The sequence below is a fragment of the Mastacembelus armatus genome, chromosome 6 (assembly GCF_900324485.2).
Source record: "Mastacembelus armatus chromosome 6, fMasArm1.2, whole genome shotgun sequence".
NCBI lineage: Eukaryota > Metazoa > Chordata > Actinopteri > Synbranchiformes > Mastacembelidae > Mastacembelus > Mastacembelus armatus.
In genome coordinates this window covers 614,466-641,610 of record NC_046638.1, presented here as the reverse complement: position 1 = coordinate 641,610, position 27,145 = coordinate 614,466, and the positions used below count along the sequence as shown (strand labels likewise).

The window sequence follows — 27,145 nt, the reverse complement described above, 5'->3', positions numbered from 1 at the left end:
TGACAAAATGACCCAAACTCATAAAAGCTCCTGTCTCCAGGGTTCCTAGTCGATGTACGAACTGTCGATGGTGCAAACGAAGATAATTTCATTGTATGGGTTTATCAAGAGAAATAAAACACTTCGTTAAGAACTAAAATATATATTTGTAAATGAATATATAAATTTTTATTTCGAGGAGGATAAATATTCGTTCCGGGGATTGGAGGTTGTGTTGCCGACCGGTCGATTAGCTGTGATCGGTGCTCTGTTGATAAGCCTGAGCGTGGCTAGCTAGCAGCTAGGTACTTACGCAGCAGCGGTGTGTCGTCGGGCAGCTACTAAACCACTGGACCAATGCCTTAGAGACATTTTCTTCGCCCCCTCTTATGATGTGAATGTTGTCCGTTGGTTTTAGTGGACGCCGTTCATTAGAGACAGTCGTGAAACACCGATGTTCGCGGTAAACAGCGGCCACATTTTCCGTTTTTGGCCGAGCTAGCTAAGTAGCTAGCATAGCTCCCGTTAAGTCCTAGCAGCGCCGACGATGGCACAGCCGGAGAGCGGCCAGAAAAAGGAAGGTAGGCCACAATCCTGGGTTTTACTGCCTTAATTTGACATCGTCACCGTGTTACCATGTGTTGTTAGCGGCTCTACGCCTGCAGGTTAACGCTCATCTTAGTAAAATCCGAAATAACACGGACCTTCGGTTCCCGGACCAGCTCGTTAGCTAACATATCCGGAATGGGCTAATTTAACTTTGGCTAACTAGCTGCTTCAGAGCCGGGTCCAAGGTGAGCTAACGTCACCGAATAAACGTTTACCGGGTCGGTTAGGGTCCGGTAAAAACCGTGTTTAGTCAGGTGTCATGCTGGCCGTGGTACTAAGTGCTAATCCAAACAACAGCCTGTAATTAAGTCGTAATAGTGTGTGTGTGTGTGTGTGTGTTAGCTGCTGCTTCGTAATTTCTATGGAGCTAACAGAAACAGTTTATTTGGGTTTATATATTGAAGCTTTATTCATTTATGTTTTATTTATTTGGTAAACCCAACAGATGATGTTAAGGTACCTGCTGTGGGTTACAGAGATTATCGGTGATGTCAGGAGTCATTTAATCTCACCTGTCGTCGTCATCAATATTTCAGGTGCAGATTATTTTAATCTGCTATTGTGATTTCTGACAGATGTCACATTTGATGTCAGTTTTGATAGAACATAGAACAACAGTTCTGTTCACCCACGGCCAGGATTGTTTATTAGTTTATCTATTGATCGGGTTGGAAACATATTCCTCTGTGTGTCTTATGTTTTTTAGCTGATTTGGAAAATGGTTGAATGTGGCCAGACTGTTTGGTAAGAAACAGATGCTCCTGTTGTTTGGAACTGAACAGCTGGTCCTGCTCACAGTCTAACAGGGGTTTACTTTATTTGTGGTCCAGTATTGTTGCTGACAAAAATCTGTTTTGGTCAGACCGAACCAATAAACTGCTATTTACTCCATCACAGTTTACTCAGACAGGCTTCATGGCTTCATGTATTAGTGATTGTCATGTTTCATAGGTTCATACCTCTTCACGTTAAATTGAGTAATTACAGCAGAGATATGATACTGTACCAGCTTTTATCAGGGCCCAGACGTTTTTGTTGGAGGGCCAGATTTGACCCATGATCCACAGTTTGCCCACCACTGATTCAGTTGGCGTTCTTCTAAAGATAGTCTTCACTTGAAATATAAATTGTGTCTGCAGGCTTTTCCTCACACCTTATTTATTTTAGTGAACGTTGACTGACCTCCACTCTCTCCTCATTCCCACTCGCCTCCACATTCCTACCATTCCCAGAACTTCCAAACAGCCCCAGTGTGAGCGGCCAACGAGCTGCTCCGCTGCAGCAGGTGAAGCGTCTCCTCCTCTGACCTTCAGACTGCTGCTGCCCCACATGTGGATGTGACCTTGCAGAATCAGAGAGCAGTTTGTGATGTCTCTGCAGATGTGGAAAGCTTATTATGACTTTTTCCATTGTTTTAAACTAATGTGCAGGTAGATATTCTGCTCCAAAGAATCGATTAGACAACCAACAGAAATGAACTGCAGCTATTTTGATAATCGTCTTAAATGGCTGAAAGTATTTCTTTAAGCAAAAACACCAAAAGTTTGATGTTCTCAAATGTGACAATATGCTCATTGCTCCTTTTCTTGATCTCCCATTATAGTAAATCTTTGAGTTCCAGACTCTGGGTCAGACAAAACCAGTCACCTTGGACTGTCCAGGACCTTGTGAGGGCTTTTTCAGTCTTTTCTCATGATTTCTAAACAAAGCAACTGATTCACTGATAACAAAAATCCTAAGAAGTTGCAGCGATTCTGTAATAACAGCTGCATATGTGTGATGGTCTATTACAAAGTTCTACAGCTGTGAGTAACAGTTATGTTAATTAACGTGCAAATCATCTTTTTCTATAGTCCAAGCTGACCAAATGTCTTTCTTTGTCTGAACACCCCCCCACCCCCCAAATTATTCAAATGCTTTTAATGGAAAATAAGGAAAAGCAACAAACTGTCACACTTCTGAAGCTGGAGTCATGAAACTTTTGGGTGTTTTTGCCTAAAAACTGACTTAAACCATTATGAAGTGGTTGCGGGTTTATTTTCTGTTGCAGCTCTGTCAAATGATCACTTCAGACTCTCACTACTCCCTTTGTGGAGGCAGAACCAGAACATCCGACACCTGCCGGGCCAGACCCGGAAATCAGCAGCACCTGGAGATCAATTGGTGCTGATTGCTGAGGTTCCTAACAAGGTTTGAATTGTGCAGCTGTGTGCACACGCTGGCTTACACTGTGATGTTTCAGCACGTGCAGACGGTTAACAGCGTCATTCCGCTGACACAACCACATTTATAATCGATGGTCATTTTTTTTATTGTTTGACGTTTTACTGACGTTATAATTGTCAGAGTCGAGATCGTTTTCTTTATTCTTGCAGTGAGCGAGTCGTCTTTGTGTATTTCTCAGTCTGTCACCTTGTTTGTAAAACACAAGAAATAAGTGGAGAGAAAATGCCAGTAAAACCAGTACAACATAACATTTGTTTCAGTACAAGTAAATAGTTTCAATAACATTTGTAATGAACATCACTGGAGAGAGAAAAGGAGTGAAGAGGCGCTCAGGCCTGAACTGATCCAAACAGGATTTTCAGACACGAACATCTGATGTGACATCGGCCAGTTTGCCAGTTGTGGAAACATCATGGTGTGAAATGTGTTCAGAGATGGGGACTTGTCTGCTCCCCAGCTGCAGGACTTGGACACTTTCACAGTGAATGAAGCTGCTGACCAAGTTTTCTCTAATGGAGGATGGAGCTGAGGAAACTTTAGAACTGATAACTTGGTTCTGCTTCTTCTGCTGATCCTCTTTAGTCCTGCTGGTTGGTTTAACGTTTCCCTGCCTGATCTAGTTTTAAAATCTGAATTGTCTTCACTGAGCAGATGTGAGGCAGAGGTGGCCTCAGGTTTGTGCAGATATTTTTAGCGTCGTCAGACCTGCTGCACCAGTTCTCCTCTCTAACCTCATCCTCAGAACCGTGTGGTCAGATGAACTAGATTTACTGTAACTTGAGTTTTTATTGGGTCGGTAACATGAGCTGTGGTCGTGACTCTGTGGCCATCTTCCTCTCATACATGTTCACTGTGCTCTCTCAGCCTAGACTCTGCATGGCGACGGACTGGCAGCACAGGGAGTAAGAAGTAGCAACATGACGTCACGACAGAGGAACTCGGTCCGGATCCTGTCCAACCGGGAGCGAGGCTCCCAGACGTTTGGCTCTCAGCGGCTGCTGCAGCTGCTGGTGGAGGAAAAGGTCCGCTGGATGAAATGGCAGAGTCAGGTACTATTTACTATTCTAGTGTTGTCTCAGTGATGGAGTTTCCCCCACATCAGACCAACGGGAAGAAATCCTCATTCTCGTTTGGTCGGTGTGTGTTAAAACGCTGCGTGGGCGTTAGATGTCAGCTTCGTTTTGTCCTGTCATCAACCTGAACAGAACTCACATGTCCACATATTCCCAGAACAACAAACATCAGACTTAAATTCAGATAAAAACACCAAATAAATGAACATGATGACAGTTGGTGGGGTTGAAAGTTCGTCTGTTCTCGGCCTTATCTCATGGAAAATGTTGTAATGGAATTAGCAGAAGTCATGGGATGGACTAAACCAGGGACTGAGACAAGGAAGGAAACTCACATGGGTTTGTTGTAAAGCTGCTGTAATATGTTTGTTTGTGCCTCTGACAGAAAGTGGAGCTGCCGGACAGCCCCCGTTCAACGTTCCTGCTGGCATTCAGTCCCGACAGGTGGGAGCTCGCTCTGCAGATTTGTCAGCTGAGTTTGTTTGTAGCAGTGTAGCTGGTAAATGACAGATTTTAAATGTGTGTGGATTTACTCAGGTTTGCACACTGGCTCTTTTTACTGTTGGCCATTTCTCTGGTGATATTTACACTTGTAGTTCTTAAACGTGACCGAACTGTGACCTCTTGGCTTCTCGTAGGACCCTCATGGCGTCCACACATGTCAACCACAACATTTACATAACGGAGGTGAAGACTGGAAAGTGCCTACATTCCTTAGTGGGCCACCGTAGAACGCCCTGGTGTGTGACCTTTCACCCCACAATACCCGGCCTGGTGGCCTCTGGGTGCCTTGATGGCGAAGTCCGTATCTGGGACCTGCATGTGAGTATCACTGTCTGAAGCAGTGTAGCAGCTACAGCGTCCTCTGGTGGTCACTCACTGGGTGGACACGTCCACTATGCTCTGTGTTTAAACTCTGGGTTGATTTTTGACAGGTGATTGGTAATTACCACTGACTGATGCTGTTGATTTGATTAGTTTTGATCCCTGGAGGGAGGAGGTAGATTTTGTAAATAGTTAAGTTTCCTACACTGAAAAATCCATAAATAACTATGTTGCCAGAAAACTGAACGAGTATGAAGTTTAATCATGGCTCTACTAAACCTGTAAACGTTTAGTTTGTGTGTTGCAGTTTCTTCTTGCTGCTTTACTTCTGCATCAGTTTGGTCGGTAGAGGAAACTTAAAACTGTGGTGGAGGAATCGCAGAATCAGCTTTCTATCTAACATTCAGATAGGAAATAGAATGAAATCCACATGGTCATGACAGTGATAACTGTGAGCCGGTGTTTTCCTGCAGGGTGGCAGTGAGAGTTGGTTTACAGAGAGCAATGTTGCTATTGCCTCCCTGGCCTTCCACCCGACTGCTCAGCTCCTCCTGATCGCCACCAACAACGAGCTCCACTTCTGGGACTGGAGCCGACCGGAGCCCTTCGCTGTGGTCAAGACGGGCAGTGACACAGAGAGAGTCCGGTGGGTAAACGACAGCTGTGAGAGTTCACTCATTAGTTTTAGAAAGTCAGTCGGTGGTTCTCCACTGTGGCGCCTTAACAGATCACATTTCTAAATAAAGACACCACATAAATCAGTGTTTTGTTTTGGGATGTCGCTCTTGAATTCTCCCGAAACACGAACAGCTCAAAGACATCTGGTCGTCGTTGAACGAGCCCCTTTGTCTTATCAAACAAACTTCAGAAAGCATTAAGTGAATCCTGTGTAGTTGCAGGGTCAGTAGGTGGTGCTGAGGAGGAGCAGCTGCTGCTTCACATCCTGTAGATTAGTCACTGACGCCTTTTGTTAAATACTGTCAGTTTACAATGTTCTTGTGAAAACATTCATAAAACTTTTCCATATGTTTGTCATGTATTTTTACAAATGTGTGTGTCTCATCCCAGGTTGGTGAGATTCGACCCTCTTGGTCACAACCTCTTGACAGCAATAGTAAATCCATCCAATCAGCAGGTAAGATCACATGACCATATTCTTCTTTTAAGTGCAACCCAGTTATACCTGTACTGACGTACCTGCAGAGTTGATATAGGTGCATGTTCCGACGTGGCCGGCTTGACCTAACTCTGTTTCTGTCTCTCAGAACGAGGAGGACTCGGAGGTTCCGATGGACAGTGTTGAGATGCCTCACTTCCGTCAGCGCTCCTTCCTGCCTTCCCAGCCGGTTCGCCGCACACCCATCCTCCACAACTTCCTCCACATCTTGTCATCTCGCTCCCCGGTGGCTCAGACGGGAGGCGAGCAGCCACGTCCTCCTGCTGAAAATGGAAGCGGTGTCGGAGAATCTCCCAGCATGCCTCTGGCCCAGTACCCCAGCTCAGAACGTGGGCCCCCCTTCCCTGGCTGCACCCAGCACCTGGGCATGGTTTGCCTGTGTAGTCGCTGCTCTGTCAATCGCAACCCTTCCCTGGCTGCAGATGGTCCCTGTGTGACCCCGTCTGATCCCAGGGTGTCATCTGAAGCACCCCAACCTCCCCCGGCTTCCACTTTCTCTTCGGCACGCACGGAGCCCCGACAACCCTCGGAAAGACTGTCTGCCTTTACCTCAGTCTACTACAGCACCGGCACTTCTCTGAACCCCACTGCTACTAGCGGCATTGAGCCGCACTCCACCTCCAGGCCGGGGCCTGACTGGACACGCAACCTTCTTAGCATGAGGGAGGGCGGAGTTGGTCCAGGTATGCTTCCTCCCAGAACCTCCTCCTCCTCCTCCATCAGCCTTCTGTCAGTGCTCCGCCAGCAGGACGGCTCCTCTCACTCACCTGTCTACACCTCTGCCACTGAAGGGCGTGGTTTCCCCCAACAAGGGGAGCCTGGGGCCCGAGATGCTGCCAGTACAAGCAGTGGGCACCACCCGTTCTGGGACGGTTCCCGCAGCAACTCAGCCTCCTTCCGCAACGTGCTGCAGTGCAACCTGAGTCGCTATTTCATGGAGTTTGACCGCATGCAGGATCTGGAGCCGCCATTAGGAGGCAGCCTGGCGGATGGAAGCCAGGAGCAGAGCCAGGAGTTGATGAATAACAACATGGACCCAGACAGGCCTGGGCCTTCCTCATCTTCCTCCTCCTCTACACCTACTATCATCCATTACCAGCCTCCTCTCCCCCCTCCTCCAACCTCCCACAGCCTGGAGAACAATGTTCCTCCTCCATCCTCCCGAGGTCACATGAACCGCTGCCGGGCCTGCCACAACCTGCTGACATTCAACCATGACTCTCAGCGCTGGGAGCGCACCAGCCAGACCTCCTCCACCTCTGCCTCCACTCTGGAGCCCTCCTCTTCCCAGCCCTTCGCTCCATCTTCTTCCCCATGGCAGTCTGAAGAGAGCAGGAGGACACTAGAAGCTCAAACCCAGGAGAGGAGGGTGCTGCCGGAGCCCAGTGAGCATCCGGCTCCCCCTGTAGGTGGAGGAACAGGAACAGTGTCCTTCCCTATACCCCCACCCTCCAGCCAACCTGGAGAGCAGACTGTGGGCTTAGTGTACAACCAGGACACAGCACAGTGGGAGAGGGTGTACCGGCAGGCCACTGTCGGCCGAGCGGCAGAGCCACCGGAGGCCTTAAGCCAAGAAATGCCTGTTGACCCCCCGGATGAGGACTCCCTGAGGAGGTATGGTGTCTTCCTGTTGTCCTCATGTTGTTAGTGTCTCATTTAACATGCTCACGTTGAATACAGTCCCAATAATGTGTCACTGAAACTCTGAGACCCAAGTGGTGACTTTTGTGTGATAAGTGGCCATAACATCTGCACTTCTGCTTCTTTCATACAGACGACTGTTGGAGTCATCTCTGTTATCCCTGTCTCGCTATGACATGTCGGGATCAAGAGACCACCCCATTTACCCTGATCCAGCCAGGTACGCTAATACACCCTGTTTATCCCGATCCAGCAGGTACTCTAAGACTTCTCGCTCTTGTTGAAACACTGGCTGTTTTCACCCCAGTCCCAGCTTTTGCACACTTCCTTCAGTTAGTTGTTAGAAGAATGAATCTGGAGTGTTCTCCTGTACTGTCCAGGCTCTCTCCGGCTGCTTACTATGCTCAGAGAATGATGCAGTATCTCTCCAGACGGGACAGCATCCGCCAGCGCTCGCTCCGCTACCAGCAGAACCGACTGCGGGCCATGTCGTCTTCATCGGACAGCCCTGCCAGCAACCCGTCCAGCTCCATGGACAACACTGACGTGGACTTTGAGGAGCTGGAGTAAGTCTCGCTGCACACCTGTCATGGCTTTTATGGCCCTAATAATAATGTCCTCAGTAGGTGTAGGTGAATTTTGCAGCACAGGTCACAGCAAATGGATTTTCTCCCATAGTCGCTCCTCCTTTTCTGTTACATGCATTCAAACATTGCTTTAGTTCTGCTCTGACCTCCTGTCACTTGTTTTGTTTTGTTTTTTTTAATAGAGATAATGGAGACCGAGCGAGGCACAGGACGCCACGTAACGCCAGGATGTCTGCACCCTCGCTGGGTCGCTTCGTCCCACGGTGATTCTTCTGAACTTAAACTCTTTTCTTCATTGTCTGTGCACCACAGAGCAGAACCCGTCCTCAGGCTTTAATATGATAGAATGTCTGAACTGTATTATTTAGTCCTCAGCAAACCCGTTTTGGTTTTATATGCAGACGTTTCCTCCTCCCTGAGTACCTGCCCTACGCTGGGATCTTCCATGAGAGAGGGCAGCCCGGCCTGGCTACACACTCCTCTGTCAACAGAGTACTTGCTGGTAAACACACACACACGTTGTGTCAGTGCCTAAAGTTCTGTTTTAGTTTCAGAAATCATATTGTTCAGTCTCACTGGCTTCCTGATGTTAAAATGACAGTGATGATGGTTTTTCCCTCAGGGGCGTCGATTGGGGATGGTCAGTCTGCAGTTGCCAGCAACATCGCTAACACCACCTACCGTCTGCAGTGGTGGGACTTCACCAAATTTGACCTCCCTGAGATCAGTAACGGTACAGCCACTCTCAGCTGCACTTTCCACCTCATGTGGTAGTTTGTGGTGGATGGACCCAGCCCACTGACTGGTCCACCACTGACCCGAAGGTCAAGCAGGGACAGGTTTTTTCATTTGGACAGTTTTGTGACAGTCTTGTTTGTGTCATTAGTTCAGTTAGATTTGTGTCCTTAAAGTTCAACATTTTAGGAAATATTCTTTTACCCTTTTTGTGCTGATGGTTCAGGTGAGTGGTGGAACCACAGGTTTATTTGATGTTTGTGTTTGTCTCCTCAGCCTCTGTCAACGTTCTGGTGCCAAACTGTAAAATCTACAACGATGCGAGTTGCGACATCTCTGCAGACGGGCAGCTGCTGGCAGTCTTCATTCCCAGCAGTCAACGGGGTTTTCCGGACGAGGGCATTCTGGCCATCTACTCTTTGGCTCCTCACAACCTGGGAGAGATACTCTACACCAAGAGATTTGGTACAGTAACCTGCCTCTGTGCTGTTTGACCCAGTGATTCACTAAAACGTGTCACGATTTGATCTTTAACCCTCATTAATCCGAAAGTGTCAAATCCACAAGAACAATAATGTTGATCCCCTTAATGTTGACTGTTGACTCATAGTAGCAATCTGGCATTTTCTTTATTGACTGTCTGTTATTTCGTGTCCCGCAGGTCCAAACGCCATCTCTGTCAGCTTGTCTCCGATGGGCTGCTACGTGATGGTGGGCCTGGCTTCTCGCAGGATCCTGCTGCACCCCACCACCGACCACATGGTGGCGCAGGTTTTCCGCCTGCAGCAGCCACATGGAGGAGAGACTTCCATCAGAGTGAGCAGCTGACTCTGCTACCACACTCAATAATACTGCAGTCATGGGCCCTGCTAGCTCCAGGCTGGTTCCACCTTAACACCAGCATCTCAAATGGGCATATTAAACCTTTATTTGAGCTTTTTGCTTCTTTTCCTGTAGTTTATTCTGCAGGGTGTTCATTTCATAAAACCTCTGCAGACGTCTCTTTTAACCAGTGGGTAGCTGGGATTTTGCAGATATATTGATCACTTCATTTGTCCTGAAAGATTGATCAGTGGTGTAGAATTAAAAACACAGAGCTGCAGCAATAAGGAATTTTATTTAAATAATTATCTTACTTTTTTTTCTTAGGTTGCCCAGTTATTTTTCTAATGCACCAGATTGCTCCATGACAATCTTAAGAATATGTTTGTTGTAAAGTTGTTGTTGTTTTTTTTATATGTACCCTAATTATTTCCAGCTGCAAACGCAGGTTTGGATGTAGCTCAGTCTTGAAAACATGTTAGGAAAGAAAATGCCTCTCGAATGAGGGAAGTGAAATCCAACATTGATTTTGCAGGAATATTGTTGCTGCTGTTGAGACAATGTGAATGTTTTTCTGCAGCTGTGTGTCCTGAACCTGCTGCTGTGTTTCAGATGGTGTTCAACGTGGTTTATCCCATGGCTCCAGACCAGAGGCGCCATGTCAGTATAAACTCTGCTCGCTGGCTGCCGGATCCAGGGATGGGTCTGGCTTATGGAACCAACAAAGGAGACTTGGTCATCTGCCGGCCCGTGTGAGTCTCAGAAATATTTAAATAGAAGCTTTTCATGGGTTTGATTAAAGTCCTGAGTGGATTCTTTTCAGTTTGACTCTTGATCCTGCTTATGCGTATTTAAAAAAAAAAAAGACATTGTCAGTGTGTGCAGCTTTTCCTAAAGTGCTGTGAAGACAAACTCAAACAGAAGGCCAAGTCTAAACATTAGTGGCGTCCTTCTGCAGAGAGCTTCCCTCCCACCCCCTCCACAAGGAGAACTTATCTGATGTGATTATCCTAATGGTCAACCTCATCAGGCAGAGCCTTAATTGGAGAAGTTTAATGAGGTTGTGGTCTGTGTGATTCCATGAAGAAATCCCTCCTCTGCTTTTTAAGACTTCCTGCATCGAGGTGAATTAACAGCTGGTGTTTGTGCATTTAGGTTCTATCGCAGCGACGGTGAGAGTCCCGGGGAGTCGAGCAGTGAACCTTTGTTCTCCGTCAACAACAGTGGAACGAGCCGGACCCGAGTTTCTGACAGACCAGGGTGAGAAGCTTTAGCCTTGGGTCCTCATCGATGACCTTATTATTCTGGGTTCTTTAGTCAGATCTGCTTATTCCCAGACCATGTTCTTGCTATGTGGATATGAGAATGGTCTTTACTGTTGACGGTTTCACACATGTCTGACATTTTCTGGACTTTATGGTCAACAACACAAAACACACAGAAAACAGTTGATTGCACCTGCAGTTTTTGGATACAAACACTTCTTTTTTTTTTTTTTTTTTTTTTTTTGAGGTGTGTTATTTTAGAGATGAACCTGCAGGTTGTTGACAAACTGTTGAAGTGTAAATTGAGCTGATAAAATCTGACCATCTCTACTGGTTTTATTTTGCTCTAAACGGTTAATAACGATAGTGAACACTGCGGCTTTTGTCATTTTATTTGTACTAACAACTTGTTGTAATGTGGTTTCAGGACAAATCGCTCAGGCTGGAGACTGGACAGAGACATGGGATTGATGAATGCGATTGGTCTTCAACCCCGACATCCCACCCCTTCAGTGACATCACAAGGAACGCAGACGCCAATCATCCAGCTGCAGAACGCCGAGACACAAACGGAGAGGGACCTATCAGAGCCCAGCGTGTCCCAGCCGCCACTCAGTACTGACTTTTCTACCAGCTCTACAGGAATACACAATACTGACACGAACAGATAATATGGCTGACGCAGTCATAGCATTTCTCTTTCCTCATGTGACGCTCACAGTCCTGCAGCTCCACATCCTTCAGTATCTCCAGTCTTGAGTCTTTACATGTCTTTTGTTAAGGAGTTAGATGAGATGTTTGCTTGTTGTACCGTGTGATTAGAGTTCAGGAGTCAGTAGGTCTGAATCGGCAGAACTGGCAGCACTGTAAAAAATAAGTACCCTGATTTGTTGCCATGAGTTCCTGTATAAGCACCCGAGTAAACAGTATCCCATGGTCTATAACCCTGGTGTACTAACCCTTGACCTTTATTCTCTCCTCAGATCTTCCTCCTGAAGCTCCATCCACAAGTCGAGCAGCTCAGGGGCAGCTGGAGACGCCTCAGGGTGGCAGAGCTCAGGATGGCGTCCAGGGTGAAGCTTCAGCCGAAGCCAACACATCCACAGCTGGTACTGCTCCCATCAGCCCCTCTGCTGCACTTCACACTGCATTGTTTACTCAGGGCTTCTCTGTTTCTTTGCTACATTTGTTTAAAGCTGCTCCCCCTCATGTCTCTAGAGGGTCTGATGGCCCAAACTAACTCCCACCATAAGCTCCTCCTTCCTGCTCTTTGCCCCTCCCATCACATCCTGTTTCCTGAAGCTACAACGTGAACTACAGATGCCTGGTTGGGACAAAGTGCCCAGTCCAAAGCTAGCGTTAGCTGACTGAGGAGTAAATGTGTCAGTCCAGTAGACGCTCTGGTTCCTGCTAATGTGACCCAAAGCACTAACGTTACCCAAAGCTCCAGTTCTTCCCAAATCCACATCAGATCCATTCAGTCCAAAGGTCCAATCAGGACCATGCTAGGTGGCTAATGCTACCAAACCAACAGGTTAGCTTTAGATGCAACAGAAGGGCTGTAGGTAGCAGAGAGTCATGGTCCTGGTCTCAGTACAGCTGGGATACACCAGGGCCTGGGTCTGGGTACCTGTAGGGACCAGACTCGGTGGAAAATATAAGTTCATGCAACATGAATTTGCTCAGCAGGTCTTTAAATGTAAAGTTCAAGCTTTTGTACTATTTGAAACACATGAAGTTGGTTGAACAGCCGTGTGTGCCTGGAATAGAATCCTGAATTGGCTCCAACAGTATCTACAAGGTCTAACCAGAGGTTTGTGCTGCCTGCTCCTGGCGGCTCAGGGCTCATTTCTTTGCAGAGCTGTCTTATGGCTTTCCTGCCTTCAACCTAAATAAGGCTGAGTTGCAGATCTTCATCTTCTTTCCCCTTGTAGTGGTTTCTATTTTTCATCTCCAGCTTCTCTTCCCAAACCTCAGCCTGAAATCCTGTTTGCTGAGATAGTTTTCTGCTTAATTCATCATGATAAACTGGTGGATTAACAGCAGCTGAAGAAACAGTTTTCCTAAAGGTTTTTAGGGGGGCAGTATTTGTTCCCTTCTGAGTTGTTTTAATAGTAACCAAGCCTCCAGAAGTGTGTGGGATCATTCTTACCCTTTACAGTTTTAGCCCTACTCAGCTCTACTTTACTCGACTCAGTTTAGGTAATTTTCCATTACAACTGAGTACCACCTCGATGTGGGCGGGGCTTAACTGCCATGACGCCACCAAGCACAGAAACATCCGTTTTGTGAGTAGCATTAGCCATTTTCCTCGCTACAGGCTACAGCTGTTGCCAGCTTTTAAACCAGCTTTGGTTTTGATTCTTGTCGGACCCGGTCAGGTCTAAAAATGTACCGGGTACTATCCCCTAATGGAAAACCCAAACAACTGAGTCGAGTTGAGTAGTGCTAGTGGAAAAGCCCCGTTTCATATCCATACATGTCAAAAGTATTAGACCAAACGTTTCTTCTTCAGTGCTGCATCTGTCAAATGAATCTCTTGTTGGTCCACTAGAGTCTCCAGAGTTCGGTTCAGGAGAAGATGCTCTGGCACGGATCCGCCGGCTGATCGCTGAGGGCGGCATGACGGCGGTGGTCCAGCGGGAGCAGAGTACCACCATGGCCTCCATGGGCGGCTTTGGAAACAACATCATCGTCAGCCACCGCATCCACCGCGGCTCTCAGACGGGCACTGGGGCCTCCAGGCCTGCAGCTGACCCCACCATCACGGCCTCCTCCCCATCCTCAGGTCCGCTTCTCATCACCCAGCCCACAAACCACCCATACCCCCCTACCCAGATTTCCAACCCATCTGAACAGCTCGCTCCCATGTGGGGCCCCCAGGTGCTGTCGGGTCCCCAGCCGCCCGCCCTCTCTCTGGCCGTGGACATGGACGAGGTGTTTGACGCGGGACGAACAGATGACGACTCCCTGCCGGGTCGCCCCTCTTCCTCTCTGTTACTCTCTTCCCCCTCTTCCTCCTCCTCTTCCTCCTCGTCCTCTCACAGCCCCCTTCCTGGCAGCGGAGGTGGGGGCGGTCCCAATGGTTACCCGGGCGACCCATACAGCAGGTAGTTCTACTGGCGAAGCAGAGTGTTGGCGATGACTTTTGTAAAGGCCGCTACTCAAAGCCTTACCTTACAAAGAAATGGGTGCTGCTGACTCTGCACAGAATCCCCCACCTGGGCAAGAAGGGACGAAAGGACCCGACCCCGCCCTGACACCTAGAGCGGCATTGGCGTGCACTTTCTCTGCACTTAGAAAATGGGACTGAAGCTGAACCACGATCATTCCTCGTCAGAAAGAGCTTCTACTTGAACAGAGGCCGGTTAGCGCCGCGCTCCTCGCCGCCCGTTAGTCTTCGCGCCTGGGCGTGATGGGAGGCAAGGCCCCTGTTTGTCAAAGTGCCATGTCGGGGGGTGGGGGGGGGTGGGTATCTCTTTCTCACACATTTACTCCAACGTGCTGCATTTGGTGCCATGTGATGTTAAGATTTGATGTGAAATAGTGCGTGATTGAAGTGTTTCAAACGTGAATTCAGCACTACTTTCTTTTGTTTTTGTACCGTGTGAGATGATGATGTTTGGTGCCTGAGGCTGGACCCTGCCCATCAGTTACTGGAGGACCTTACCGTGTCGCCCCCATGACCGAATGAACCTGAGACTGAATGGGCTGAATCTACTGCATGTCTTTTTAGTCATGCTGCAGTCCATGAAACAAACATGTTGATGTTTTTAACGAAGCCGAAGAGGAGAACCATTTCATGTTTAACGATTCATCATGACCTGTTCCTGAATTACCCCCAACCCAGTTGCACTAGTGTGTTTGGTGCTAGGAGAGGCCTGGATGGGCGTGTGTGTCTGTGTGTGTTTGTTTTAGTGGGGCCAGGCAGGAGACGGGTTTAGGTCACCTGTCGGAGGGTGTGGCCTGTCACCTGATCACCCTTTTCCACAACAGGAACTAATCCACCTGTGACCTGGAGCTCCACAGAACCAGTGGAGCCTGTGAGTCACTGGTTCCAGGTTCTGTTTCAGAAACAACAGGCGACTGTATCGTTAACACGTTGCTGCAGCACGAACCTGCTCCAGCTCAGAGGAAACTTATACCTTCATGATTTCAGCTGCTAAACAGAGCACAGGAAAACTACAGCCCCCATGACACAAACTACAAAGTGTGGCATTATGGGTATTTACATCATCAGGTTCTCTGAAAGCCAATAAAAATAGTTTTTCCATTTCTGTCCTGGGAAACGGTTTTTGCTAAAGCACACATGCAGGTCAGGTCCAGGAACTCGCCCCAAAGCAGCTGGTGACATCATCGTTACAGTTACACTCCTGTGGTGGAAAAGGCCTGTAATTGGTGCGTCCTAATTAAACCCCACCCCTCCTGGCCCCCTGACCCCACCCGCCCTTCCTCTCCCTTCAAACTCCTGCAGGAGAAAACTTGAATTTTTTGATCAAGCGCTGCTTTTCCTTTTCACAGCCTGTGTGAGACTGTACCGCCACTGCTCTGAGCTGCTTTTACTTCTTTTTCCTTCTTATTCCACGTGTGCTCGGCCTCCATTGTGTTTTCAGGGTGTGGGGCCGGGGAGGGGCTGGGCTGGTAACGGACGTGTGGAGGCGAAGGTAGCGAGGTGGACCTTTTTATTTTTTATTGAGCCTTTATTTCCTGCAGGTTAGTCCAGGTGAGGGTGAGGATCCTACCGAGGACACAGCTGCATGTCAGATACAACAGCAGGCGACTGAGTCCTGCTGCCTTTACTTGATTCATGAACATTTTACAAACCCCGTTCGGGTGATGTCGTGTGTGTTTTGTGTGTGTTGGGGTTTCATGTGAATGACGAACAGATGAATCACGACATTAAAAAAAAAAAAAAAAAAAAGAAGGTACAACTGTCACCAAGTCGCCCTGAGCGTCAGACTGTGGCTTGTTTGTGCAGCTCACCTGCGAATCTCTGCTTTTAGACGTGATGTGATTAAAGAGCTCGGAGAGTTTTCCTGTGATCAGGTGCAGTTGTTGGACTTTTCTCTCAGCTTCTCTCTGCAAACAGTGATGTAAAGACACACTCAGGTGTACACTCGTTTTGATTAAAAGCTAATAAATAATTTATCGGTTCTCAGGTTGTTCATCTCTGAGTTCATAAAATCTCAAAGGTATGAAAAGGACTTTAAGGTCATAGGTCAGTGGTAGGCAAACAGTGGTCCCTGGGTTTTCCTGAAATGTTTCACAAATCTAATGTGGGTCCTGGGAGTACCGGGCCTGAACTGGTTTTAGCAGGTACTGATGGATTTCAAACACAAAGGGAGCAGGGCACAGTTTAATTAACTCTTTAATTACATGAAGCTCAGAGTTTGTGTGTTGAGGTTTACAGTAACAGAAGCTGCTCATTGGCTGAGAAATGTGTCCTCAGCCCTAAACCTGCAGGTTTTACGATTCAGTGCTGAGGGAACTCAAATACCAGGTCACTTTTACACTGGATGGAACTCTGCTCCTGTTCAGATACTTAAACTGCAGACAGTAAGTACACAATACTTTTTGTTTATGATGTGTGTTTATGTTGCGTTTCAATCCATGTTGTGTAACTAGTTTTCTGCTCAGCTTCAGCTCCTTCTCTCTGCAGGGGGTGGGGGGGTGTTCACTGACAGGAGCTCCTCATATGGGGTGAAATCCACATTTAGGTGATTCTTGATGTTAACACAGCTCCTGCAACACACACATTGAAATGAGCCTCTCGTCAAACGGTAAAGCCCTGATCCTCCTTTAAGCTGCTGTTCACTTGTGGTTTTGGATCTTTGAGTTCTGCTTTGGCTCCTGCTGCTGTGGTTGCTGAGTTTCTTGACTCTGGCTGCAGGACGCTGTTTCATATTTTCCACTTTGCTGAAATGAACAGTAGAAGAAAGTGCATGAACATTTGAAGAAAGGCTCATGTCCAGTGGCAGTCTGCTTCATGATGACCACACTGGTCCCTGAACACTTTTCACTGTCCTGCTCCAGATGTGCTGCTCTGACACAGATGTGTTGGGTAATGCTCAGTCCAGGCTGCCGTGTGCAGCTCAAGGTAGAGCTCACTTTAGTCGGAGTGAAGCCGGTTTTGTGGGAATGGGTCTGTTCAGACTCCTTATTGGCACTAATGGTGAAAGGAAAATGAGATTGAGAGCGACTGTGTGACGGAAGCAGGCGGGTCAGGGCTCGGAGCCGTGTGTCGTCAGGGCCCAGCTGAAGGAGGGGCTGATGTCCAGAGGGTCAGGAAGCTGCTAAGGAGGATGAATGAGGGACTGTCAGCTGCTTATAAGCTGCTGCTGCTGCTGAGCTGCTGTGAACACGGCGGCAGCTCCGACTTCGCCGGTGAGTCCCTGTGCTCTGACATTTTCACTTCTAATACTCAGGTGTTAATATCACAGCAGGCATTTACCTGTAACACTGACATCATGTTTCTGTGTGTGATGTGGAAATACTGCATTTTTTTACTGCATTACAGTATTATCTAACTCCAGTTACAGGTTCAGCTTAATAGTCAACATACATTCAAAGAAGTTATGTGACGTTATAGAACAGATCTATTCAGATCTGTCAGCTCCATCTTTTCCAGCTTACTGCTAATGTTAAGTATGAGTTCATATATAAGCAACCAAACTAGTCGAAGTGCTTCACACACACACACGCACACACACACAACAGTGAGAATATGCAGAAATGGAAACAGTAAAATAGATTAAAATACAAAGAAAATCAGCTGAAAGACGAGGCGACTAAAACATGAGGGACTGAAAACGTGTTCAATCAAAAAGTTATGTTATAATCTGCTAACAATAATAATAATAATAATATAATCGTACTAAGTTTGATTCTTATGCAACTGGTAAGTGCTGAACGAGACAATAAGTGTAGACTTTTCCTGACTGAAATATGGATTTAAGTCTGACCTCTAGTGGCCAAGACACAGCAGCCATTGTCGTCTTTTATCCATTGATTAGATCATTGCTTTTACTTAATAACATTATTGAACAATAAACAAAAAAGGAAATTTATTCTGAAAGCAGAAACAACAGATCTGCTCTGACTTTGTTAAACTTTTAATTTGAAGGGTCTGAGTTTTAACAGTGACAACAGTTTATGCTCAGTTATTAGTAACTAACGATTCAGTCTTAAAAGTTTAATTAAACGTTCTCAGGAAATGTGTCGGTTCGTGCTGTAATCACATGAAGCGAAACCTCAAGTTTGATTAATCAGTTGATTGAAATATAATTGTTAATCCTTTTTCAGTCTGAGTTTCTGTTTGAGTTTCCCCCCAGGGATCAATAAAGTTTGATGATCAGTCTGTATTTTGTTGGATCCATCTGACCCTGAAAAGGAACTAAAGTTATCAGGTAAATGTAGAGCAGGAAAAAGTCCAAGGTTTGACTCTGACATGTAGGGAAGTCCAAGGATGAAGTAGCAGGTAAAGTACTAATACCTCAGCACTGGACTTGAGTCCAGCACGTGAGTAAATGTTACTCTTCACTATTTAATTTCCAATATGAACAAGACACATCACAGACTCCAGTCCAACAGCAGCACCTAATAGACCGACCTGGTCCGACACAGGGGTTCCTAATAAACTGAACATGGTGCACGTGCAGAGATGAAGCCTGTATCTTTGTGTTATTTTCAGGAGTCATGGGACAAGCACCTGATCCGGACCTCAATACCTCCACCTGGCCCCGCCCCTGCGTTAACAGCAGCTGTCAGCCTCCAATCACAGCAGCGAGTCCGTACAGCACGGCTGAGTTTGTCCTCATCGTCATGGTAACCACCTCTCTCAGCATTGTCACCGTGCTGGGCAACACCCTGGTGATGCTGTCCGTCAAAGTGAACCGCTGCCTGCGGACTGTCAATAACTACTTCCTGCTGAACCTTGCGGTGGCCGACCTGATCATTGGCCTGCTGTCCATGAACCTGTACACGTTGTACCTGCTGCGGGGCCGCTGGCTCCTGGGCGCCGTGCTGTGCGACATGTGGCTCATTCTGGACTACATGGTGAGCAGCGCCTCTGTCATGAACCTGCTGATTATCAGTTTGGATCAGTACTTCTGCATGACATGGCCTCTCAGCTACCCCGCGCAGCGAACGGCTAGGATGGCCGGTCTGATGATCGGATCTGCCTGGCTGCTGTCATTCATCCTGTGGGCCCCCGCCATCCTCTGCTGGCAGACCGCCAGGAGCAGACGTCTCATCCCTGAAGGACAGTGTTACATCTATTTGTTGGCCAGCCCCGCCGTCACTCTGGGGACGATGGTTCCTTTCTTTTCACCTGCCAGCATTCGTCATGATTGTCCTGTACAGTCGCCTGTCCGCCGCCAGCCAGAACCGTTTGAGTGCGCTCAGAACTTCCAGAACTTCTACCCAATAAAGACTTCCTCTTGAAAGGACGGAGCCTGGAGACCAGTGACCCCATCTCAGACCTGTCTCTAAGCCAAGTAGAGTCTTTGAAGCCCCGAAAGAACCGGACAGCATCAAGCGGTCCAGGAGCCATGTTAGACCTGGGAGATGTCTGTCTCCTCAGCAGGATCACCCTCAGACTAGCACCCCCCATACCAGAAAAGGGGATTACGTCAAGACTGATACCTCCTCTTCCAACATCCACCTTCACAGGACGACTGAGGCAACGTTCTCTACCTGTCCCGGCCTCAAGTGTAAGAACAGAAAATGTCGGGTCATGGCAAGGGAGAAGAGGGTCACCAAGACCATCCTGGCCATCCTGCTGGCCTTCATCTTCACCTGGATGCCATACAACATCATGCCTGCATCCCCAATGTCTTGTGGACCACAGGATACTGGTTGTGCTATGTCAACAGCGCTGTGAACCCTGGCTGCTATGCCCTGTGCAACACCACCTTTAGGAAAACCTTCTGCAGCCTCCTGCGCTGCCACAGTATGAAGCTGCACTGACACGGATGCTCTGTTACCCCCTTAACAGTCAAGACCCAATTTTTGTGTTCTGGGCTCAGGATTACACCTGTGGGTGGTGATGCCGGGCCATTGATCACTTGGCACAGTGTGTGGTTAGAACACGTCTGCTTTGTCATTTGCAGTGTGATGTCCACCTGGGGACCGACTTTAGTCCTTTCTGAAATATCTCCTGTTGGACGGACTGTGCTGAAATTTTGGACCTTCATGTTCCCCAGTAGACTGTGCCCTTAGCTCCCCCCTTTGAGTTTCAGCACATTAAAGAATGTATTTCATTTGAAAATGATCACACTGGGTCTAACCAGTACCTTGAGCTCCCTGCAGGGTGTCCACACAGGTGAATCAGCTCCAGACCATATTCTTTGCATTGTCACCACCAGATGGCACCAAAGTTGAGGACCACAGTGTTTTACATCCACTGTCCCTGAACATCTGCCCATTTCGGATCTGTGTTGTTGTGTCAAGTCTATAAGTCTCCTTGTGGTCGTTCTGGTCTCTGTGGTGGTTCTCAGTCTAAGCCTGAGAGTCCATGGCTGTTGGAGATTTAAAGCTAGACCCTGCAGATATTGATCAGTATTATTTCGTATTGGAACATGTGAGTTTATTGATTAGAGCTGTACAGAATGGAACTCTGGCCTGACCCTGGATGTTGGAGTGAGGATTAAAAACTTAGCCCTGTGCAGTGTCGGAGCTAAAACTGAACATCATCGACTCTCAGCCTTGAGAAGCGTGTTTAGAAATCGATGTTTGGATCAATACCACCACTGAAAGGTTCATTATGTTCACATGTTTTTGTTGCTTGATGGTTTTTGTTGTGTGCTAATAACAGACAGAGCTCTTCACCAAAACAATGTACAGTATTTAATTTGTTCATTTATACAAATCTCATCTTGCAGTGTCAATAATCTATGGTTCAAAAATAGATTTTATAGAAGATTTTCTCATTACAGATTCTTCCGTTTCTAATTTTTGCATATTTTAAAGGTGATGATTCTAAACTTGTCTAAACAGAAATCTTTATAACCCAATGAAAGCTGTCCCAGATCGTTGAGTTTAGTTGTCGGATCAGAACGTCTCTCAGAAGTTAATTCAGTTTCAGCTACAGAAAAGAATTTAGGACTACCTGTTAAAACAAACTATCAGCTACGAGGACGGGATTATTCATCATCTAGTGGGAGAATGCTGGGGAAAGCTTTCCACATTTAACTCAAGAAACAACTCAAATCAGTGAAGCAAGAATAAAACTCAGAAGAGGCCAAAAGTGAAAGTTGCTTGGTGTGTTTTAGAGGAGTCTCTCGGTTGTTTGATGGAGGGAAGACGATTGTTCCGCTGGAGGAGGAATCCTGCCGCCGCTTGCGCCACCTTTCGTCCTTTAGTTCAACTTCTTGTCTGAGAAGGACGAGAAGACATGAATGAGTCACAGTCGCACCTGTTAACAAAAACCACTGTGCAGTTGTGTGATTGCAGCTCAACACAACTGAATCTGCAGCACGTCAACAAGACGCAACAGCTGCACAGCACAACACAACGAGAGGCTCCGTTCACACACAACGAGAGGCTCCGTTCACACACAACGAGAGGCTCCGTTCACACACAACGAGAGGCTCCGTTCACACACACACTCACTGTGTTTTACTCATCCTAAAGACTGTCTGTTACTCTTTGATATCAGTGGTTGCAGAAATGGTCAATCAGCAGACACTTAACCACAGCTGGCTGTGTCCACAGACATAAACGCAGTGGGCGCGTTAGATGTAAACACCAGGGCTGTGCTGGCTGTGTTTGGGCGGGTGGGATGTGCAAGGCGGTGCATGTTAACTAGAGATAAACTCCTTTGCCTTAGGTCTCCAACAGTTCAGAATTGAAAGGTAAACATACTTCCTGTTTGTGGTTTGTTTGTTGTTGCGATGTGAAGAGAATTAGCCAGATGGGTCCCACCAGCTGAAACAACCCATAGACAATGACCTGTCGTAAAATCTAATGTAAAGGTGTTGGTTTTATAATTAGCATAAACCACCCTGACCACAAGTAGCTAGTTCTAGCTCTGGAAGCTCAGCTGCTCTCAGTAAACCTGAACCAGTCCAACATGAACTTGGTCTTTAAATAAAGCTGAGCTGGAGAATCTGGTTGCCTCAAAGCTCAGTGTCGCCACAGCAGATCCTCGCTGGAGCCGCATGTGGTTTTTTCAGAGGTTCCTCAAAGCAGACACCACCCACAGCACCTGGTGTTCTCCCACAACTGTACTGCCCAGGCCCAGTTCTGCAGGGCTTCCTAAGGTGGACATACCCGGAGCAGTCAGTCCAACACAGGACTGAGCTGTGGAACCATCACACTGACTCTGTTTTAGCTCGTTAGCTGCCAACATGTTTAAATGAAGGTTTGATGTTCCCCTTTGCTCTGATGATCCAAAAGTATCAGTACTAGTGACAGATCAAACTGAAGCAGAGTTTCGATAAGCAGTCTCACCTCTGCCGTTCTTGGCTCTGGGGGAGCAGGGTTTGGACACTCTGACGGTGGCCTGACACTCAGCGTTGAACAGCGCTTTCTTCAGCGTTCCTGACCGACTCTTGGTGTTGGTGGCAGCGTCGCAGGATCCCCACGGCCCGAACTTGTACTTACAGTCACCTGAAAAAAAACAAGAAAACTTCACTGCACTGACACTTCAGATCAGCTGATGAAGTCCACATGACCCGTTAAAACCTCGGTAGGGTTGAGGTTTGTGTACAGCTGAGAACATCATCCCTCAGTAAAAGATGCTGTTCCTTTGAAACACAAATGTAAACCTGAAGGAACCATAAAACAGTTCCTCCCTGCAGCGAAACTGTCCACCAGGTCTTTCCCTGGTCCAGAACCGGACACCTGTAAGGTGGTGGCTCCAAAACTCCCAGTTTGTCGTAGTCCACAAGCTGTTTCATGTCTGCTGTTGTAAAAGATGCTATTCCAGAACTGAATCATCTAATCTGAAAATATTTGATGCTAATTTGTTAGAAAAAATAAACAGATTTCTGTTCATGGATTTAACCCTGACTGTCTCACAGTAACTCTCCTGGACTGGATCTGGTTTTACTGGGATCTTTGGCCGAGGTCTTGCATCAGGTTTGATATCACCGAGGAATGTTTGGCTGTAACTGTGATGATGCCATCAGATGAAAGAGCTTCATTAAAACCTGCTGCCTCTGTGTTTAAGACGTCTGTGGTGCTGATGAGTCTATAAAGAGCTCTATCCGGTCTAGCCAGAGCTCAAAGGCTGTTTTTACTTAGTGCCACCTGCTGGTGTGTGTGTGTCTTACTGATGTCCTTCTTCCAGTTGCAGGGGATCTTGCACTGAATCTTGTTGGTGCGATCTTTACAGGTGACCTCTCTCAGTCCATCTCCACAGTCTCCATGTTCTGGGACACATTTCCCGTACTGAGTCTCCGTGGGGGAGCACTCTGACGCCGGCCTGGATTTGTCATGTTTCCCACCTGCTGGGATAAAGTCACAATAAAACTCGCCTGCAGCTGCACGGGTCTGATAACAAACACTCTGCTCTAAACGACTCCTCCAGATGTGTCTGAAACCAGACTAGTACTTTGCTGTGGGAGGGATTTCCCACTTCTGCGTCTCCCTCTGGTAAAATCCTTTACCTGAGTAAAAGAGGTCGAGGGAAATGAAGTAAACGGTGTTTTATGTGAAACCATCTCTTAGAATTAGCTGGAATGTGACAAGAAGACAGTGCTGATTATATGAATCTGCGGCTATAATACAGAATATTCTGTGCTTTTGTTTTGAATATAGGGACAGTACTTTTTTTATTGCAGTACTGTTACTTCTTCCACTGCTGTTTAACTTCTCATCAGGATGTGTCTGCAATTTTTCTTTAGTTTTGTGACCTCCATTATAGTGACAGTAGTATTAGTAGTAGTACTTTAATAGTATTAGTATGTTTATTTGGTGCTAATGTGACTTTGTGGGAAAAGGTCTTTACTTGTGGGGCAGCACGGTGGGTTAGTGGTTAGCCCTGTTGCCTCACAGCAAGAAGGTTCCTGGTTTGAAACCCATCAGGGGCCTGTCTGTGTGGAGTCTGCATGTTCTCCCTGTGCTTGTGTGGGTTTTCTCCAGGTACTCTGGTTTCCTCCCACAGTCCAAAAACATGTATGTCAGGTTGATTGGTGACTCTAAATTGCCCATAGGAGTGAGTGTGAGTGTGTGAGGTTGTTGGTCTCTATGTGGCCCTGTGATGGACTGGGGACCTGTCCAGGGTGGACCCCTGCCTTTCACCCAGAGAGAGCTGGGATAAGCTCCAGCAGGTCCCCGTGACCCTGGTTAGGAATAAGGGGGTCTAGATGATGGATGGATGGACCTTACATCCAAAAATGGTTTATATTTAACAAGAATTTGTTTTCTGCAGAACTGACAGAGTTCCCATGAGCCTCAGCTGAAGGACACACTGTGGGGGTTCGACTCACCTTTGTGGCTCTTGACTCTCCTGTTGGCGTCGGCGCTGAGCGTCAGGACCACGAGCAGCAGCAGTGTCACAGAGAACAAACTTCGCATCCTGCAGAGGAGACACAATCAGAGCAGAGTTGCAGCTTTAACAAAGCATCTGTGATCGGCGGACTTCCTTTCATTAATACTCAGGTTTCTACATCTATTGATCAGGCTGCAACAGGTGAGCTAAGGTCCAGCTCAGACCTGAGCATGTGACCGGCCTCTGTCAACACGTGTGTCTGTGTTTGTTTGTGTGTGTGTGTGTGTGTGTGTTGTTTTCTGACATGAGTTGTTTTCCCGGTGTGTAACTGGATCTGGTCTTGCTGTCTCGGCTGCAACCAGATGGTCCAAGTGTAGTCCAGACCAGGTCTTAATCCCGATAATCGGACTGGTGCAGGATTAGGAAAGTGGGCTAATGGATTCGGAGCAGCCTCCTGGTTTCTTCCTTCGGGGCCTGGTGAGCGGAGAAGCAGAGCGGGCTCTTGGCTCTGCTCTGACAAAACAGAGTCAATTACCCATAATGCTCCTCTCTCCCTCTCCGCTGTCATTGTGCTGAGAAATGACAGACTCGTCTTTCAGGCCTTCATTAAAGCAATGGTCCTCTTTCAAATGTCAGCTGGCAGCGCAAATCCTGCTCTTCTCGCTCCTCCTGCGGCTTTCAGGAGAAAAGCAGCAGCTCTCAGCAGGCCTCCAGTCTGGGCTGCATCAATGGGCAGGGGGCTGGGGGGTGGAGTGGGGGGGCAGCAGCATCTGAAAGAGCTCTTTAGATTTCCCCTCAAAAGAATACTGATTCATTGGGTCAAAACAAAGCCTCCTCTAGCCTGGTTTCATTTCTCTAAAGCCTAACACAGATTCCATGCCACGTCTTAGGAGCCGTGCCCCCCGCGGTCCTGCCCCCCGCCCGGCCCGGCCCGCCCTGAATAGAAACTTCTTTGCATAAGAAAACAAAGAAATCTGAGCGTGAAGAAAAGCAGTGGGCTGCTCCCTTTGGTTCCAAACTGGGGGCAACATTTCGAGGAAGTTGCTCCTGAATCTCAGGGTTCACTCTCACATCCGGAGCCAAACACGACAGAGTTTCCAGGCGAATGTGGGAGCTGCTGCTCGGCGCCACCTCGCAGACTGGACCGCGTCTGTTCACGCTGAGCTGGAGGAAACCAGGCGGAACATTCACTTCTGCTTTCACTCACATAAAATCCTGCGGCTGTAAATACCTCTGACTGGTTTACAAGCAGCAGCAACACCACTGTTACGTCACACAAGCAGAGCCAGAGGCCAAAACATCTGCAGACCTGCCGCCTACATTTCTGGACCATGTGGAAAATCCACAGTTTCCACAGAGAAACTCCTCCCCAGCAGCCGTGGGCTTCTGTTTCTCTTCGCTTCAAAGGGACGGACTAAAGCACTAAATCCACCTGGGTGTTGTGAAGAAAACCTCTGAGCAGGATCAGAAACAACTTGCAGCCTCATGAAACATATTTCAATAAGCAGCTCTCAGCGTGAGTCCAGCAGCATCGATCCAAACGCTCTGCCCTTCAAAATAAAGCTTTTCCTGTGAAATGCACCATCACATTCAGATGAAGATTTGACGTATCAGGTCAAAGAGCTGCCGGTTTCATCGCAGGTTCATCTGCACTTTGAAAACGGAACAATCACCCTGTGCTTTAGCATTTTTACTGAGAAACTGACTGAAAAGTTGCAGATAAATTTCCTGTTTATGGCACAAATGAAGCATTTTCCACACACACACACACACAGTCACACACACACAGTGTTGGTGAAGTGTGTGTTCCTGAGATAAAAGAAAAACTTACATTTTGAGCTCAGAGAAGCAGCCGGTCGAGCTGTGGAGTCGTCGCCTTCTGTCGCTGCTTCAGCTGCTGCTCCTCAACTCAACACCCCCGACACACACACACATACAACACACACACAAACACCCACATACACACACACACACACTGTGACATCACCAGCTCTAATCCACCCCCTGGGAACAGACACAGGCTCAGCTCAGTAAAATAAAGTGTGTGAAGGTTCAGATTGTACATATTTGTGTTAGCAGGTCAGGGTGTGTCAGAGCAAACACACACCCCGCAGCAAGACACACACACACACACACACACACACACACAGAACTGGGTCAAAGTCCGTCCAGCCTTATCAGGAATGTCCTCTGTCCCTTTTTAAACCTTTACATTTCAGCACCAACACGTCAGGTCTCTGTTTTTCTATTGTCAACACATTTTCTTTGGTTTCAAACACACACACCAACACACACCAACACACACCAGCTCTTCCAACATGGTATGTGGGAACTAAAAGTACAGAGTGGTGTATAAGTGCAGGGACAGTGGAAGAGGAAGGGAAACTGACACTGGACTCCTCCAACTCCTCAGCTTTTTTCTTCCTGGGGCATTAAAGGCTCAAATGAGGAGACCATGTGATGATCCAGCCCACAGACAGTTTTCCTGCTTCGGACTGTAAAGAACACAGAACTTGGATTTTCAGCTGTGGTTTACCTGGTATGAGCCAGCAGGTTTGTGTGGTTCTGCTGAGTTCTGCTGAGCTCCGCTCGGTGCTCTGTGACCCGTAGTCAGCGCCGTAAAGCAGGAAGTTTCTGATGGCTCAGTCACGCGTGCAGCCCTTTGTTAAAGCTGCAGCTGGGACCAGAGAGTGGGAGGCCTGTGCTCCTTCAGGTCCTCGCTCGCCTCAGGACCTGCTGCTGCTGTTTGTTGTTGGATGGGACACAGGCTG

The 27,145-nt window shown here is 47.5% G+C and overlaps 3 protein-coding genes across 4 annotated transcripts; 2 read left to right on the top strand and 1 right to left on the bottom strand.

Moving 5' to 3' along the window:
* The first annotated feature begins 265 nt into the window (after window positions 1–265).
* On the top strand, window positions 266–16,093 carry ambra1b (autophagy/beclin-1 regulator 1b). Its single transcript, XM_026310886.1, has 19 exons — window positions 266–560; window positions 3,679–3,863; window positions 4,273–4,331; window positions 4,526–4,709; window positions 5,186–5,358; window positions 5,781–5,847; window positions 5,978–7,503; window positions 7,664–7,750; window positions 7,911–8,096; window positions 8,300–8,380; window positions 8,519–8,619; window positions 8,740–8,850; window positions 9,129–9,317; window positions 9,514–9,668; window positions 10,287–10,426; window positions 10,830–10,934; window positions 11,367–11,554; window positions 11,923–12,048; window positions 13,494–16,093. The coding sequence occupies exons 2-19, from the start codon at window positions 3,732–3,734 to the stop codon at window positions 14,051–14,053; spliced, it is 4,170 nt and encodes a 1,389-aa protein (XP_026166671.1). The 5' UTR covers window positions 266–560; window positions 3,679–3,731; the 3' UTR covers window positions 14,054–16,093.
* A 518-nt stretch (window positions 16,094–16,611) lies between these two features.
* On the top strand, window positions 16,612–20,577 carry LOC113132639 (muscarinic acetylcholine receptor M2). The gene is given in 5 exon segments (XM_074933673.1): window positions 16,612–19,258; window positions 19,260–19,364; window positions 19,366–19,450; window positions 19,453–19,755; window positions 19,758–20,577. Coding segments are annotated over 5 exon segments (1,266 nt in total). The 5' UTR covers window positions 16,612–18,634; the 3' UTR covers window positions 19,907–20,577.
* A 185-nt stretch (window positions 20,578–20,762) lies between these two features.
* On the bottom strand, window positions 20,763–26,388 carry mdkb (midkine b). 2 transcript variants are annotated; one of them, XM_026310924.2, is made up of 5 exons: window positions 26,206–26,388; window positions 24,373–24,461; window positions 23,215–23,391; window positions 22,391–22,549; window positions 20,763–21,313 (listed from the first exon to the last, which is right to left on the bottom strand). In XM_026310924.2, coding segments are annotated over exons 1-5 (444 nt in total). In that variant the 5' UTR covers window positions 26,208–26,388; the 3' UTR covers window positions 20,763–21,296. The 2 variants fall into 2 exon arrangements, with proteins under 2 accessions (XP_026166709.1, XP_026166710.1); XM_026310925.2 differs by having other exon boundaries at window positions 23,215–23,388; window positions 26,206–26,354.
* Window positions 26,389–27,145: the final 757 nt, after the last annotated feature.

Coding starts and splice junctions, on each gene's coding strand:
- ambra1b (XM_026310886.1), top strand. CDS start 3,732: ATGACGTCACGACAGAGGAACTCGGTCCGGATCCTGTCCAACCGGGAG. Junction 5,359..5,780: donor AGTGACACAGAGAGAGTCCG/GTGGGTAAACGA, acceptor GTCTCATCCCAG/GTTGGTGAGATTCGACCCTC. Junction 8,097..8,299: donor GTGGACTTTGAGGAGCTGGA/GTAAGTCTCGCT, acceptor TTTTTTTAATAG/AGATAATGGAGACCGAGCGA.
- mdkb (XM_026310924.2), bottom strand. Junction 23,392..24,372: donor GAGAGTCAAGAGCCACAAAG/GTGAGTCGAACC, acceptor ACTTTATCCCAG/CAGGTGGGAAACATGACAAA. Junction 22,550..23,214: donor CAACTGGAAGAAGGACATCA/GTAAGACACACA, acceptor GTTTTTTTTCAG/GTGACTGTAAGTACAAGTTC.